At 50.9% G+C, this 15,374-nt stretch overlaps 4 protein-coding genes across 4 annotated transcripts; 2 read left to right on the top strand and 2 right to left on the bottom strand.

Moving 5' to 3' along the window:
• Window positions 1-1,582: 1,582 nt before the first annotated feature.
• Window positions 1,583-4,005, bottom strand: MAA_05163 (WSC domain-containing protein; the record flags this gene model as incomplete). The annotated part of the gene is made up of 2 exons (XM_007823161.2): window positions 1,583-3,736; window positions 3,874-4,005. The coding sequence occupies 2 exons, from the start codon at window positions 4,003-4,005 to the stop codon at window positions 1,583-1,585; spliced, it is 2,286 nt and encodes a 761-aa protein (XP_007821352.2).
• Window positions 4,006-4,550: 545 nt separating this feature from the next.
• MAA_05164 (Npt1p) lies at window positions 4,551-6,052 on the bottom strand (the record flags this gene model as incomplete). The annotated part of the gene is made up of 3 exons (XM_007823162.1): window positions 4,551-4,686; window positions 4,743-5,805; window positions 5,857-6,052. 3 exons carry the CDS (start codon window positions 6,050-6,052, stop codon window positions 4,551-4,553), a joined length of 1,395 nt encoding a protein of 464 aa, XP_007821353.1.
• A 710-nt stretch (window positions 6,053-6,762) lies between these two features.
• MAA_05165 (WD40 repeat-like-containing domain protein) lies at window positions 6,763-9,477 on the top strand (the record flags this gene model as incomplete). Its single annotated transcript, XM_007823163.2, has 2 exons — window positions 6,763-7,786; window positions 7,841-9,477. 2 exons carry the CDS (start codon window positions 6,763-6,765, stop codon window positions 9,475-9,477), a joined length of 2,661 nt encoding a protein of 886 aa, XP_007821354.2.
• A 4,149-nt stretch (window positions 9,478-13,626) lies between these two features.
• On the top strand, window positions 13,627-15,109 carry MAA_05166 (Png1p protein; the record flags this gene model as incomplete). Its single annotated transcript, XM_007823164.1, has 2 exons — window positions 13,627-14,186; window positions 14,254-15,109. 2 exons carry the CDS (start codon window positions 13,627-13,629, stop codon window positions 15,107-15,109), a joined length of 1,416 nt encoding a protein of 471 aa, XP_007821355.1.
• Window positions 15,110-15,374: the final 265 nt, after the last annotated feature.

The raw sequence follows: 15,374 nt of genomic DNA, 5'->3' as shown, positions 1-15,374 counted from the left end.
ACCACCACCCCTTGTCGTTGCGGGCCTGCGTGCCCTGGCGCTCTCCAGCAGCCCCACGACAGGGGTAGGATGCAGAATGCACGCATCGCCGTGCACTCGTTGAAAATGCGTGGTCAGCATAATACCAAGTACGTCTATGTCCACCGCACTCTGCGACGGACACGAACGTTAAATCCTCCGTGACTATGTACATACGCAGGTAGGTAGCATCACCGTTGGCTCACTGCCTGCCTTGCAAGGGTATGCAGTGCTCTACAGAGCACCGAGCAGTCTACAGGCTGATCAGCTTTGCCCACCTGCTTGCCTGCTGATGTAGAACCCATCGCCCTCATTGGCCTCTAGTCGAGATGCTCGTCTTCGGCGATGCATTCAGCCGTGGAGAGCGGACCATGGAAATCTGGCAAACCCACTTCACGTTCTCTGGGCTTTCAGCCAGCCCGCTTGTCCCGCCCCCAGCAATTCATATTACGAACAAACCCACGGGGAGAGAAGGCCTAGACCTGGGGTTGACTAGTCTGCCTGAGGATACTACTAGTAGTATCTGCATCGAAGAAAAGATTATGCCATACAAGCACCCTAGTTGCTCTCGTGTCCACTCACCTGGCTCTCTGGTTGAGGAGTCCTCCGACTAACAAACCCCCTCCCTTGTTGATAGTGGCATTCACCATTGCTTCTTGCGGACGATGCCTGTCGCTTTTGCTATAACTCAACCCCGTACTACTACTCCGTACTACTACTCCGTGCTCCTTACCCCGTTGGATGTTACGCAGCTGCTCCTCTCCGCTGATGTTGTAATTTTTTTGAATCCAGCATCTTCATGGGCCAACAACAGCCCGGTTCATCCTCCCCTTGGAGGAACGGGACTCGACTCCTTTTCTGGATGCCCAGGCTGGGTGATTGGATCCCATTTGCCGCCGTGGAGCTTTTCATTTTGCATCTGCCAACCTTGATCAAAGACCTAATCAACCTGAGCTGTATGCATGTATGGACGGGCTTAGTGCCGCCATGTATTATGCCCGGAACTGGTGCAATACGTCCCTAGGTTGCTCACGACACCGTTGTCAACTGTCAACATTAGATAGCATCGACCGGTGACTTCTCTAGTCGGGCGAGGCGTGCCCATCCAATGGACTCCTCTGTCTGAGCGGCCATGTGGTTTTCTCTTAGCTTGACAACTCATCTTGAGCCATCTAGGATCTGGCGAACATCATCCCCAAGCGACGTAAAGACCCTGGCTATGTCTGGGTGAGACGAGTCCACTGGGGAGCATTTGCCAGCTAAAGGTCTGTGCGAATCATTGTATTACTGTGAACCCAGGATTTGAACTTTAACTGCATGCATTTATGGTGCTCCATGTCCCAATTTGTAAGAACCTGCATGCGCTTATTATAGCCATAATTTGCAGAATCAAAATAACGCCCCATCAATAAAGCAAAAGAAAGAACCAAACTTGGTCACCATGCCTCCCCCGGCTGATATTCCTGCTTTCCGCCAACCATTACGGCAATTACATGAGGCTACGTACAAATTTTTCATCAAGGTCTCAAATGCATGTAACAGTATGCTACAAAACTCCGTTAGTCTACTTAGAATGCCTTGCGTTTGCCAATAGTTTTGCGACTGGGCCTGGCTGGGCCGAAGATGACGTTTGCGTGCTTTTGCTCTCGCTTGCGTATAGCAGCGAATCCGCAGTCGTTTCCAACGCTGCGGATGGTGACTGGGTTTCTCGATATGGTGGTGGCGTAGTTACAGTCGGTGATGAGCCTGGCACTTGTGTTGATGCTTGTACTCCTTTTGATGTTGATGAGTTGCTGTTCTTTGAGCCGGATTGGGCATTAGATTCTGCGCATCTGAATACAGAAATTACCCAAGATCCACCGCAGAACTCGTTTGCCGAGTCTTGACAGGGCACATTACAAGAGTTCTCAGGTAATCGAACGGCATCGTCTCGGATAGACAAACCACACCAGCATTCGAAGCCATGCTCAGTGCCAGCGAAGGAGTAGCCATTGGCTGCACAGTGGTTGATACATGTATAGTTCGACATTGAACCTCGCAAATAATCTACAGGCTTGGATCCAACAAGCGTGCGTGAAATAGCATCTCGAAAGCATCCCAAATATGTCCAGCCGGGAACTGCGACGCAAAAGTCGTGACTGGGTGTGGGAGCTGAAGGTAGTGTTGGGCTAATGGTCTCCACTGCCTCGGTGCTTGCAGGATGCAATGGAACGCTGTAACTATCCGGGATATATGCAGTAGGATCCAAGGCGGCAGTTGAGGAGCAAAAGTATCCGTCTTTGCAGTGAAAACAAGGCCATCCTAATCCACAAGGCACAACTTGAGGGGGTGTTTCTACCGGGGGGCAAAACCATCCATTGAGACAATCTTTGCACTGATATCCTGTCTCTGGACAAGGTCCTGACTTAGGGTTCACTCCTGGCGTCGAGATAGGCGCCGGAGCCGGACAAGGTAAGAGACCAGGGGAAGTTGTGCGTAAGCTTAAGGATGTCCCTACCGTACATGTAACACTTTGGTCTGTGACAGAAAATTGCGATGAAATTGAACGCCCAGTTTGTAGGATATCTGGGTTGGAAGCCGACAAGATTGAATAGGGGTCAGGCAGTATTTCAGATACCGTGTCATAAGCTTCAGGGTTTGCGGTAGGTATGATGTTCCATGTTGCAGTTGCCAATAAAGAGGTGCCAATTGTCAAGGATATTGGGTTGAGCGTCAAAGTATTCACCGACGCAGATTCGATGGTAGTTGAGTCGCATGGAACAAGAGCATCAAGTTGTAGACCTGCATCATTTCGGCCAATGGCGCAGGCAATTTGATCCAAGTGATTTGCCACCGCATATACAGCATTGGCAACCTGCTGCAAAACTTCCTGCATGATTGGAGCTTGAATTCGTGCCGCAACGGTTGTGATTTGGTTGATGACGATTGACCCTTGAGCAATTATGTCTTTGAATGTGACGTTCAGGCTTTCTGAGCTCTCCTTTGGAATCTGTCCTTCTCTTGGGTTCCCCCAGGCTTTTCCAATGGCTGGAAGAATGAAGGGGATAACTTCTTCCACTGAAACAGATGCCTGCTCTGTAAAGTTCAAAATAGCGCAGGAAAGTGCCTCAGGCTCTACTGGAAGCACAGCTAGCATGGCGTCGGTCAACGCTGCTGCACTTTTCCCATCGATTCTAGCAATATTTGCAACCAAGCCGGATATAGTATCTAGCAATGAGAGAGCCACTTCTGACTCTGGATTATTAAGGTCAAGTTCGCGTCTTTGTGGCCCGCCAACTTTGTTTGATGAAGGGCCAGTTTGTTGAAATGTTCCCGGTAATGGCGTTGACGATAAGCTCCCTGCTTGGAAACTATCAGAAGACACAACTGAGGTTGTGCTGGTAGACGGATCACGCTTTGTTGATGGCTTGGTGACTGACATTCTGACTTCTTGAGACAAAGCATGCTTCTTTAAGGGCAAGTTTGCGACCCGAGAGGCGTTAACAACTGGTTTGAAGGCCTCGATCAGTGCCGCAAGCAAATCGAATGCAGGCGGTGGGCGAACGGTGTCCACGTCCATGACAGCATCTATTCGAATGCTGCTCTCAGCTATGGATTTGGATGTAGAAGTTGTAACTGGCGAGGAAAATGAGGTTGAGTGTTTCGAGTTCTTCGCATCGGTATCCAGGTGGGAGTCAATCTTCTGAGCTCCTTCCTCGACATCACTCGATCTCATAGCCTAAACATGTCAATCAAGCGTCATGCTAGCAAACAATATCATTCACTTGCCTGAAGCGCATTAGCACCTAGTATGCTTCCGAGTTGAAACTGTCGGGCATCCAATGATGGTTTTCTTGGCGGAACATGCGTGGTGACAACGCGAACGGTTCCAGCTATGAGTGAACCGAAGAATATCAAAACAATGAAAGCCAGCACACGGCTGTTCTGCGGGAATGAAGGGCTTCTCTTCAAGTCCCTCAGAACATTTGAACACAAAGAGTCGGACATTCTTCTGAAAAGGGGGTTGGAAAATGCTTGATGGTAGATGTCACGAAGTGGGAAAGGATGCGCTCCAAGACAAAAAGTTCCAAAAATGGTTCCAAAAAGGCGTCCAAAAAACGAAGGATTTTCGACTGGAGTGATGATTGATGGAGTTGAAAGTACTCGAAAGACGGGTCTTCAAAAGAAATGTTGGCCGTCGAAGATTGAGGGGGCGTGTGCATGTTCGATCCGCTACTTCCTCCTAGCATTTTTTGGCAAGTCGCCATGGTTTAACATGGGGAGCACTTACCTTGACATTGCGGCTAACACATGCTCAGTCCAATATCGATTCGAACGAGTTTTGCATAGGCGACAGTTGGGTAAATAAGTATCAATAGAAAGATAAACAGTCCTGCCCCTCTGCCGAACTTGCCGCCATGGATTCTGCCAATGGCATATATATCCACTGTATAGTGTATTGAAGCCCTATCCAAGACTGGGACTAGTCGATTCTATATCGTCAAACATCTAATTTTGGCAAGATACCACCCTGTTCTAATAAATTCCGCCATCTATGCTTGCGCATTTTCTTCTTTACCCCATCGCGAGGTCTCGTCGCCCTCTTTCCATTCGCGCTCCACGTAGCCAAGCTCTTTCTTAACCTTTTCAACGAGGTCTTTGTCCCCGGTATTCTTGCCAATATTGTCGCTGGTTGTAATGAGTAAGTGAAAAGTGTTTTGATGCTGATTATCAGTAGCACTCACCTAATCTTGATAGCTGGTCGTCCTGCTGCGGAGCTAAGCTTGATGACAATATTCAGGGGCACTGACTTGGTTCCAGTTGTCAAGTGCGTAAAGTCATTGGTGAGGAACGTGCCAACGCCAAATGTTGGCTGGAACCCAAGCTCCTCCGAAACCTTTTTGTACTCCAAGCAGCGCTCGATGTTAAGTGAATCAGAGAATACAATAATCTTCTTCTCTTTGATGCCCTGCTTATCGTAATAATTCCGCATCAACTTGGCATATTCCGCAGGATCTCCAGAGTCTTGTCGCACGCCCGTGAACAACTCGGCATAGGTCTTGGCAGAGCCGTCCTCATTCTTGAAAATATCACCTGACATACCGCCTTCAACTGTTTGCACAGGTAGGCTAAAAGAGTGAAGAAACTCCGCGGTGCCGAATGTATCTGTCAAGGCAATGGCTAGATTCGAGCCGAAACAGCCGACCCAGTGCCGAAGCGCTAGTTCTGTAGCTTTCTTGTAGTCATCAAAAATGGCAGCTGTGCCCATAAACCATTCATGGGCAACAGTTCCTACAGGAGGAATGCCGAACCTCATAGCCAAGTGTACGTTGGATGTCCCAGACAGCTTACCAGGGAAGCCCTTCTCCGCAGCAGCCTTGGATGCCTTGACCAAACCGCGGAACACCAGGGCTTGAGTGTGGTAGTCACGTCGTCTTCGAGTGCCAAATTCCGAAGTTATGCAACCGGCCTCTAGGAGCTGCATGCCTTTGTGAAATGCAAGTTCTTCCTGGCCGTCGTAATTCCAGTCGGTATCCATGAATCGAAAGTATGCTTCGGATGTCAAGGCAAGAATGGGAATCTCGTACAAGATGGTGTCGGACCATGTTCCTTGAATCTTGATGTCAATATCACCAATATCCGAATCGGCTCCAGAATCCTTGCCAACGGTTGTAAAGGTAACGGTAACTTGCTCTCTAGGTCGGAGTTGAAAATCGCGCAGATAATTGAGATAGTCGTCAGTAAGATACGTGCAATGTGTTTTCAGAAATTGATATTCGCCATTGGACAGTGAGATGTTTCCAAGCTCTAGAAATATTGTTAGGAGGGTTGATTGTGGCCGTAGTGTCTCGCACTTACTTCGGATTTGTTCGTCAAGCCATTTAAAAGCAACTCTTGAAAGCTTCTTATCAGGCGTACGATTGGTGAAAGCATATGTCACGGGAACGTCTTTGAAGAACTTGAAGACGGCGCATTGCATCGTCAACTTGTACAGATCGGTGTCGAGAAAGGAAATGACGCCCTCGGGGAAGGGCGACGAACTGTTGAAATCCATGATAGTGTATTGAGTTGGATGCAAGAAACTACCGCAACTAGCAGACAATGAAAGAGCTTTGCCACAGGAAGGGAATCATGGGCCACAGTCGCAGGATTGGAGATTCAGTATTGCAACTCCTGACACCTTGATGGCGATCCGAGCCAGAGCTGTGGTTCGCGTCGTCTAGTCGTAGTTCTGTCCCAGACTAAACAAACACCTCGGTGGCGCGCCAATGCGAATTGCGCCGTCGTTGACTCGGAGAGAGGTAGAAGGACCGCCGTGCTCGATACCTCGAGGTTGGACAGGATCAGCGAGTACGAGGGTTGGCTATCTGTCGGCTAGAGCAGAGGTCGGACTTATCGCACTGAGGCTCGGAAGTGACAAAGCAAAAAGCTGAGTCACGGAAAGAGACGAAGTGCCAGTGTAGCTATTGCATCTGGTACTGTGGCATTGGTGGGGTGGAGGGGCATTTCGTGCATTGACCACACCTTAAATCGCCGTTTGGCTCTGCAGGCTAAAAAAAAAAAAAAAAAACCAACGCGAGGCTGCATTCTCATTTTTTTTACCTTGTCGAAAGAACCCGATCGAACAACACCCAGCCCAAACACCCCGAAACACACAATCCTCCGGTATTCGGCGGCTGGAATTCGCGGGCTGGAAGCTATTGTGCCCAGGTATTGACCCTGTGCATCTCGCGTGCGTCGAACAAGCAAAGATAGGCCGACGCAATGGATGTGCATCGGTGTCGTTTCGTGCCGTATCAGCCCTCCGCCATCAACGCTGTCGCTTTCTCTCACCCCAAGACAAGAACAGCCAAGCAGAATGCTGTAGCAAGGCTAGCCGTCGGACGCGCCAATGGCGATATTGAAATATGGAATCCCTCTAGCGGGACCTGGCTTCAGGAGCTCGTCATCCGAGGCGGAAAGGATAGGAGCGTTGATGGATTGGTTTGGGTCAACGAACCCGATCAGGATCTAGGCGACGGCCACGTAGCCATTGGGAAGTCACGCCTCTTCAGCATTGGCTATACATCTACAGTCACTGAATGGGATCTCGAAAAAGGCAAACCAAAGCGACATGCCAGCGGCCAACATGGTGATATTTGGTGCATTGCGGCACAGCCTCAGAGCGACAAGCCGCAGGTTACTGGCGGCTTCCAGGAGGCGCAGAATTCTAAAAAACTGATTGCCGGAACCATTGATGGAGAGCTAGTCATGTACTCCCTGGAAGACGACGATCTGAGGTTCCAGCGAGTCCTCGTCAAATCGCCCACAAAAAAAGCTCAGATGGTCAGCATCACCTTCCAATCCCGCAAAGTCGTCATTGTAGGATGCTCCGACAGCACCATCAGAGCCTACGATATTACAAGGGGCCATATGCTGCGAAGAATGACCCTTGGCTCGGATCTGCTCGGTGGCTCCAAGGACATCATTGTTTGGTCAGTTAAATGCCTACCAAATGGCAACATTGTCTCTGGCGACTCAACAGGCCAGATCTGCATTTGGGACGGAAAGACGTACACTCAGGCCCAAAGGATTCAGAGTCACAAGTCGGACGTCCTCAGTCTTGCCACAAGCGCAGACGGAACAGCCATCATCAGCGGAGGCATGGACCGCAGGACAATGCTCTACAAGCAAAACTCGGGCGCCGGTCAGCGATGGAGCAAGGTTTGGGGTCGCCGCTACCATGACCACGATGTCAAAGCAATGGCCTCTTTTGAACACGGGCGCATCAGCGTTGTAGTTTCAGGAGGTAGGATACATTTGTCCCCTATTCACAAGACCCGACCAACTAACATGGCAACAGGACCCGACGCAAGCTTGATGGTTGTCCCGCTGAAAGAAATGGGCCGAGAAAATCACAGAATGATGAGCAACCTGCCTCAACAACCACCCGTCACCAGCGCACCGAGGGCACGATTCATCATCAGCTGGTGGGAGAGGGAGGTTCATGTTTGGGTTTTACGCAAGTCAGCTGCCGATTTGCTGCAGTCTGGAGAGGAACTTGTTGATATCAACCAGAATCGGAAACTACTGAAGACTATCGTTGTTAAAGGCGATTCAAATATCGCTTCCGCCACAATTAATCCTGAGGGCACCCTACTGTTCGTGTCTACTGCCACCGACGTTAAAGCTTTCCGGCTTCAGCATGAAGACCCTGCCAAGCCTTCAGACGTGAAGCTGTCGAGCCTTGAGCTGCCAGTCAGGCTGTCACAGCTTGGCGCTACGCAGGTCAAGCTCTCTCCCGATGGGCGGTGGTTGCTCGTGGTCCAAGAAGGATCTCGGGTTCTCATGGCCCAGATCCAAACTGAACATACGTCTACAGAAACTGCCGAAGCCCCCATCAGGCTTCAACGGCTTTCGCGACTTCGTCGCCAGATCCCAAGATACATCCTGAATGGCGGTCTGGGCAGCTACGACCGGAGCATTACGCAAATCACATTCAGCGCTGACTCGAAAATGGTTGCAGTGGCTGACTTGGCTGGATATATTGACACATGGGCATTGCGTAGCCACGACCAGGATTTGCAGACCGGTGACGAAATGGAGACGCTCGATGACGCGGCATCGGCCTCTTCTGACAATGATTCATCTGATGAAGAGGATGAAGGGGCCTCTACTATGCAAGACCGGTGGGTTCGCAACCCTAACGCGAAGATATTACCCAAACTACCATCATCACCTGTCGTTCTATCCTTCTCGGACTACGTACCCGAATCAGAATCATCTCTAGGGGCCGAAAAAGATGGAGTCGACGATTACATCCTAGCCGTGGTAACCTCATCATGGAACGTCTTAGCCTTCAATCCTCGTCATGGCGCTCTTACTTCATGGTCGCGTCGGCACCCTCGAAAGGCCCTGCCCGGACCGGTTCGAGACCTCCTGGATCTGCCAAAGGGCATCCTATGGCAGGGTTCTCGGATGTGGGTGTATGGCGTGTCATTCTTACTCATGCTTGATATGGGGCAGGACCTTCCTAGGGTCCCGGAAGCTGAGGGTGGTGACTCGCAACTCACGCAGGGAACGAAGCGCAAGAGGATTGGTCAAACAACCGGTGCCGGAGGCAAGATGGAGAGAGAGAACCTCGCCCCGCACCAAGTTCGAAAGCACGGTGCCGACGAGCAATGGGAAGATATTGATGTGGTTAAGGCACCCGAAGTTGGTGACAGCGACAGCGACGAGGACATGGTGGATGCCGATGGCGAACTGTCCAAGCTTCGCTCAACTACAATCAGCGGCAAGACTGCTCTCCAAAGTACAGGATCGACCACAGTTGAAGCCAAAAAGTGGTGGATAACATACAAGTATCGCCCTATTCTCGGTGTAGTACCGATAGATACTCCGGGTCAGGACGTGGAAGTCGCTCTGGTTGAGAGACCTACCTGGGACGTGGAAACGCCCGAGAGGTACTTTGCAGGGGAAGAATGGGACCGTGCAAACTAATTGCACCACAACATTGGTGCTGATTCAATCCAAAGCATCTCGACGCATCTTCCATGCAAACGGGTCGCTTCCGAGGTATCGAGCTACTCCATGAATGGTGTTGGCGCGGACGAGGAGCTGGTCTCGCCCACCGCCATCCCAAAAGGGGTTGTATTTGGGCGGGATTGACCTTTTGATGACGACTGAAAGCGGAGCGTGCTCGGGCGGCAAGATATCTTTGTTCCTGCAAGAGGGGGTGCAGAGGAGGCGAGACATAGGTCTGTTAGGCATGTACAGCTACTTTTTTGTATCTACTGGTAATGAAAGGGAAATACACCAAAGCTAGAACACCGAGGTTTGAATACCTTAATGATTCATTATACGGGATATAGAGCAGCTCATCTTTCACCTGGTGGCTACTTGATAGGATATATGACGTCACGGCCACACGAGGAAATTGCTGCCTCTTGTAATGGTATTCACCAACTTGGGCATTCCTTGGAACGTCATTCACTCTCGGGTGAAGCAGTCTGGCAAGAGAAAATTGCACATGGTCATATGGACTTTCTTAGCCCAGCCGTTGGTGGGCATGCTACGCGCGGCCCGGACCACGAGCGAGTATCTTTTGACACCTAATCGCCTCCCATTTTTCCGAATCAGTCGGGTACTTGTGGGGATTTAGCATCATGCCTGGAAACCTCCGTGTTGACGAAGGACGTTCGAGACTCGGGATTACATGTCAGCTGATGTGGATGTTGCTATGGCGATGTATACTTGATCTTGATGAAGGCGAAGTGTGGCACGAGTGGTTTGGGGGTTTGGATGAGGTTAGAAGAGGAAATGTGAATTATTACAAGGACTCACGATAATGTCGCCTCTGGCGAGTGTGTGCTTGTCTAGATGACTTGCGGCGGTAGGGCTGGCATAATAACCCTTGACGCCAGTGGCTATTACAGGCATTACACCGGCTCATCGGGCAGTCTTCAAAGTCGGTTACGAAGAGGGATCTGTCCTTGGCAGTTAATTCTGGGTCCAGTAGATAAGATTGAAGAATGTTTAACAAAGGGAGACTCGGCTAGCTTCCAGATGTCCCTTACGAGTGTTAGTCAAGCCGAACGGGATTGTGCATGGACTGGGTTGGCAGAACCCTGATTGCTCTCTATATTATGGGCGACGCGGAGGTATATCACATTAGGTGTCAAAATGTCATCCAGAAGGAAAAAATTTTTCCGTATTGCTGATCTGGACGGCCAGTATAAGTCGTCTTTTCGGTCCGTACGTGGCATGCGCAATGCTTCGACCCACGCATGGCACGGCACATGTCAGCTAAGTATCCATCTTGCCGGACCTACGGACGCTCTGTGCAAGATTTCAACGTCAGAATTGTATGACACCGGTTGCAGAATAGAGTGGAGCTCCAAATTTGAAGTTGTACCGTCACGACGACGCGCGTCCCGCGAATTCGAGTCAAGGAGCATGCTCTGTGCTGCTTAAGCTTCGCCGGGGTAAAAGATTCGAGAAGACGCTCGAGAATAAAAACACCACGCGTAAGATTAAGGCCTCGTGCCGTGTTTGGTGTCTTGTGTGAGACAAGATACACTTACGGCAAAAGACTAGGACAGTTCGTGTGGTGGTGAACAGAGATGAGATGGAGTCTGGAGATGGCGAAGCTGATGTGGCAGTGGGTCAGAGAGTGATCCTTACCCAGTTGGTCTGGGTGAGGTTTCACAGCAGTGATCAAGATAGTGTCTTGTTCTACCGCCCTCAAGTGGTGACTGGGTATTAGAAGGTAAAATCCCATCTTGGACATGAGATGACCATGTAACATGGTGAGGGTCCTAGCGATGCGAGAATCAACTAGATGAGTTCTCTCAGCCAGTCTCAACTGTGACCAGAAGCCTGGAAGTTATCAGCCACAGCCGGATACCGCGCGTCCCTCTTTTCATAGTGTGTACCTTCTTAGGTACGCATGTACAGATTGTCAAGATCCACCATTGGCGGTTGAGGCCAGAACGAAAGCAAAAAAAGCTTGTCTTGGGCAAGGGTGAGGGTATGCGGGGCAGAAAGTTTCAAATAGCCTGGGTATGAGATCGATTCGATCACGACGTCTTCAGACCAGCGAAATGCATGAAGACGGAGGACAGAGTAATACGGACTACAAAGTTGAATCCAGAGCGAGCAGAGAGACTAGGTAGTGGCTGAGGCTGTGATGGAGCATGCGCCACACTTTCATAAGCATGAGGCTAGTGATGCCAGGCAAGTTGAGAACGGATGCTGCGTGCTCCGTGCCAACATTCGCATTGAGAGTTGACAAAGTCATCAATTGGAAGGAATCTCGGCTTGATTCTGTCTCAGGTTTCGGCCAGAACGAAGCCTAATTGCTATCCAACAGCCGCAACCATGAAGCAACTAGCCCCGTTGAAGTAGAATATTGGCCCTACCAGTTTAGCTGTCGTCCCGCATCGTAGATCTGGAAAACAGGCAGGCCTAGCCAAGTATTGGTCAGCTCGGCAACATTTGCGATGCGAGGATACATTTACAACCGATCGGAGAGCACACGCCACAGTTCAAACGTCCGGTGGATATTAAGGAGGATCCGGTTCGTAAGATTGAAAGTCACCTCTGTCGCTGAGCTGATGGTTTCGCTGATGTGTTTGCCAACGCCGTCGGCTTCTCGTCATGGCCAGTCATGATTGGTCATGGGCTGATTGTGGTTGGGCTGTGCCACAGCAGCCCAGTGGTTGCGTAGAGTAGTACGTGCTGGGAGAAAGCTGGGCCGTGGAAAACACGCAAACCCTTCAAAAATTGTCTCGTTGGACAAATGCGTGGTTGCCGTGCCTCGTCATCGCCTCTTGGACCCCTGTCAAGCGGGTGGGGAGGCTCAAGCCTCACTGAGGTACAGGTACTTGCACCACGTTGTCGACCGAAATGGATGTTAGAAAGTGTACTTGGGTACCTCGTCACTTTACTGGCAGAAATGGTAAACAAAACACCTGACTCAGTAGTACCCGTCGGCGTCGTCATCACCAGTCGTCGCCACTGGTTGAGACCTACAACCAATCGTTCAGCAAAGAAACTAGTAATTGTCTGTCCATAGCATACTGCCTGGAGATCTAATACCAACGCCGCGAGCTTACCTATTACTTAGTATATACCTACCTAGGTAGGTATATTTCGCTCAGATTCCAGTCAGAGTTTGCTGTTGTGGTCTTCCAGGATTACACACAGGTAAACTTTGGCGCACGATTCGATGTTGTACGTAAGTACGGAGTCCGTGACGTCCGTCTGCGCGGCTCCCGGAAGTATCGGTACTTCCACGGCCAATTCTCAACACTGGCAGCACCCATCTTGCCCAGCTCGTCTCCACATCGAGGCATTAAACCGCCGCTAATTGGCCGTGGCACACAAGCTGACGCGTAAACGCCTTTGAGGGTCTTGACGAAGAAAGACGGACGAAGACGCAAACTCGCCGCCCGAGACAAACCGCCAGCGCCATCTTGAATCCATGTCGAGTCAACTGGTCCATTTACTTCCCCTTCTGCGCCCCTGGTCCACCGCACTGCAGGCCTGTCCGCGGTCCCTTTGGCCTGCGAAGTGTTGCGTACTCCGTACCAGACCCGTTGTCCATCTAGTGCCATTGATTGCTACTACCATCCGCTCCTCCCCCATCCAGTCCTCGTCTGGGTTGACTTTCCTATCAGCGTCGCCACCTGACGGCTGCGAATTCAGACCAGACACTCACTTCACAAGACCTCACGGCTACATTGTCCCGGTGGACGCATAGTCGCATCACCGGCTTTGTATTGCATTCGATACATCGTCTTGTCTATCCGAATTGACTTGTTAGGAAATTCGCCGCAGCCGCGGGCATCTGCCGGTCCTTTCAGTGGTTCCAGGGTGGTCTCGTTAGCAGTGGCGACTCGCGAGGCCTACGAATCCATTCAGCTTACGACAACGACTACGACCACGACCACGACCACGCTTGCCTAGTTGCGACAACACTTCACCCAGCATCTCATTTCTACCCGGCACATCTCATTTCGGATCTTCATATTCCATCTCGACCTGTGCTCGAACGTCCCATTTCTCTGCAACACGACATACAACTGCTCAGCGGCATCCTCATCGCCGACTTGACTGACGATATCCCCGAGTTGCAGTTGTTTCACTATGGAGGGTCGAGGCACCCCGTTCAACTCCAACCCGTCGTCCTCAGATGGCCAGTATGGGGAGGAATGGGCACGCGATCTTCGCCTCAAGTTTGAGGGCCTTTTGAGGGACAAGCGCATGAATGACTTGCGCTCTTGCACTCGGAATCATTCACCGCGACACCAGTCCCCCGGCTTATCAGGCCGAGCCTCGAGTGCTAACCTGGCTGCCCATGCCTCGTTCACCGACAATAGACCAGCAACCGCGCATGGCAGTGAGACTCCATCAACACCCCCATCATACTCGTGTATCCGCCATCTTCCCAAAATCCCAACAGCACCAGCTGCTGGAGATCGAGACTCGCAGAAGTTCCGAAACTTGATGATTAGCCTATCATTGACTCCGACAAAGTATGAGAATCCCGGTTTGTTGGATGAAGCTTTGCAGACCATTCCACTCGATCGAATCTACAGCGAAGCCGAAGAGGAATGCCAAGTCCTACAAGCTGAGGCAGAGAGTATGGGTGATGGCCGTCGACCGGAATGGGGATATCAGGATTGTGTAATTCGCGCACTTCTCCGGTATGCCCAGATCACCACATGTATCTATCCTCTTACTTTGTCCAGTTAACTGACTTCGACGTTCTAGATGGTTCAAGCGGTCGTTCTTTACCTGGGTGAACAATCCTCCTTGCCCGGTATGTCTGTCGCCAACTATTGCGCAGGGAATGACAGCCCCTACCCCCGAAGAAAGCGCTTGCGGTGCCCTTCGTGTAGAACTATACAGATGCTCTGCTCAAAACTGCGGGGCCTATGAGCGATTCCCCCGATATGGTGATGTGTGGCGGCTACTTCAGACCCGACGAGGACGTGTTGGTGAATGGGCGAACTGCTTCAGCATGCTTTGCCGCGCCGTTGGTGGCAGAGTGAGATGGGTGTGGAACGCCGAAGACCATGTGTGGACCGAGGTATACTCAGAACATCAGCGAAGATGGGTTCATGTCGATGCGTGTGAGGAGGCTTGGGATAGCCCTCGTCTTTACACCGAAGGATGGGGCAAGAAGATGTCATACTGCATTGCCTTCTCCATCGACGGAGCGACCGACGTAACACGACGATATGTACGAAACAATGAATCAGCTGCAGAGCGCAACCGTTGCCCCGAGGAGGTCATGCTTTACATCACACAAGAGATCAAGAACATTCGACGAAGTAACATGAACAAGGACGAACGTTTTCGTCTCGAGAAGGAAGATCAGAGGGAGGACGAGGAACTTCGCGGCTACGTAGTGGCATCTATTGCTCAGGCCGTTACCGATCTTGTTCCTGGCGCCTCGAGCTCGTCATCAGCAAGCACCGGCCGCATCGTGCCCAGCCATGGACAAGACGTCAAGGTCCCTGCCGAGCAGCTCGTACAGCAAACCGGCAGCGCTGCTTGGTTAATGGCTCAGCAGCAAGCACGAAATCAACAATTTCAACCCCCTCGTGACCCCCGACAGCAGTAAGACCCAAGCAAGAAATGATGCAGCACTCCCTGCGGCATTACTCGTTCATGCGCGTCTTTTGATCGGTCTTCCTGCCAGCTCGTATGTGCAAGGTGACCAATATATTACTGCCCGAGACGACCGGTTGCCACGAACTTTGACGAATACATCAACGATCTCTTACACGGCCACATCTACGTCGGCCACACGGCACTGAAGCTATCTGATGACCTGAACCATGTGGATGAGTCTCGACGATATCTCGCCATTAATCCTAACTAGTATT

The sequence above is a fragment of the Metarhizium robertsii genome, assembly GCF_000187425.2.
Source record: "Metarhizium robertsii ARSEF 23 chromosome Unknown MAA_Scf_2, whole genome shotgun sequence".
Classification (NCBI taxonomy): Eukaryota; Fungi; Ascomycota; class Sordariomycetes; order Hypocreales; family Clavicipitaceae; genus Metarhizium; species Metarhizium robertsii.
This window is presented reverse-complemented; position numbering and strand designations above follow the sequence as displayed.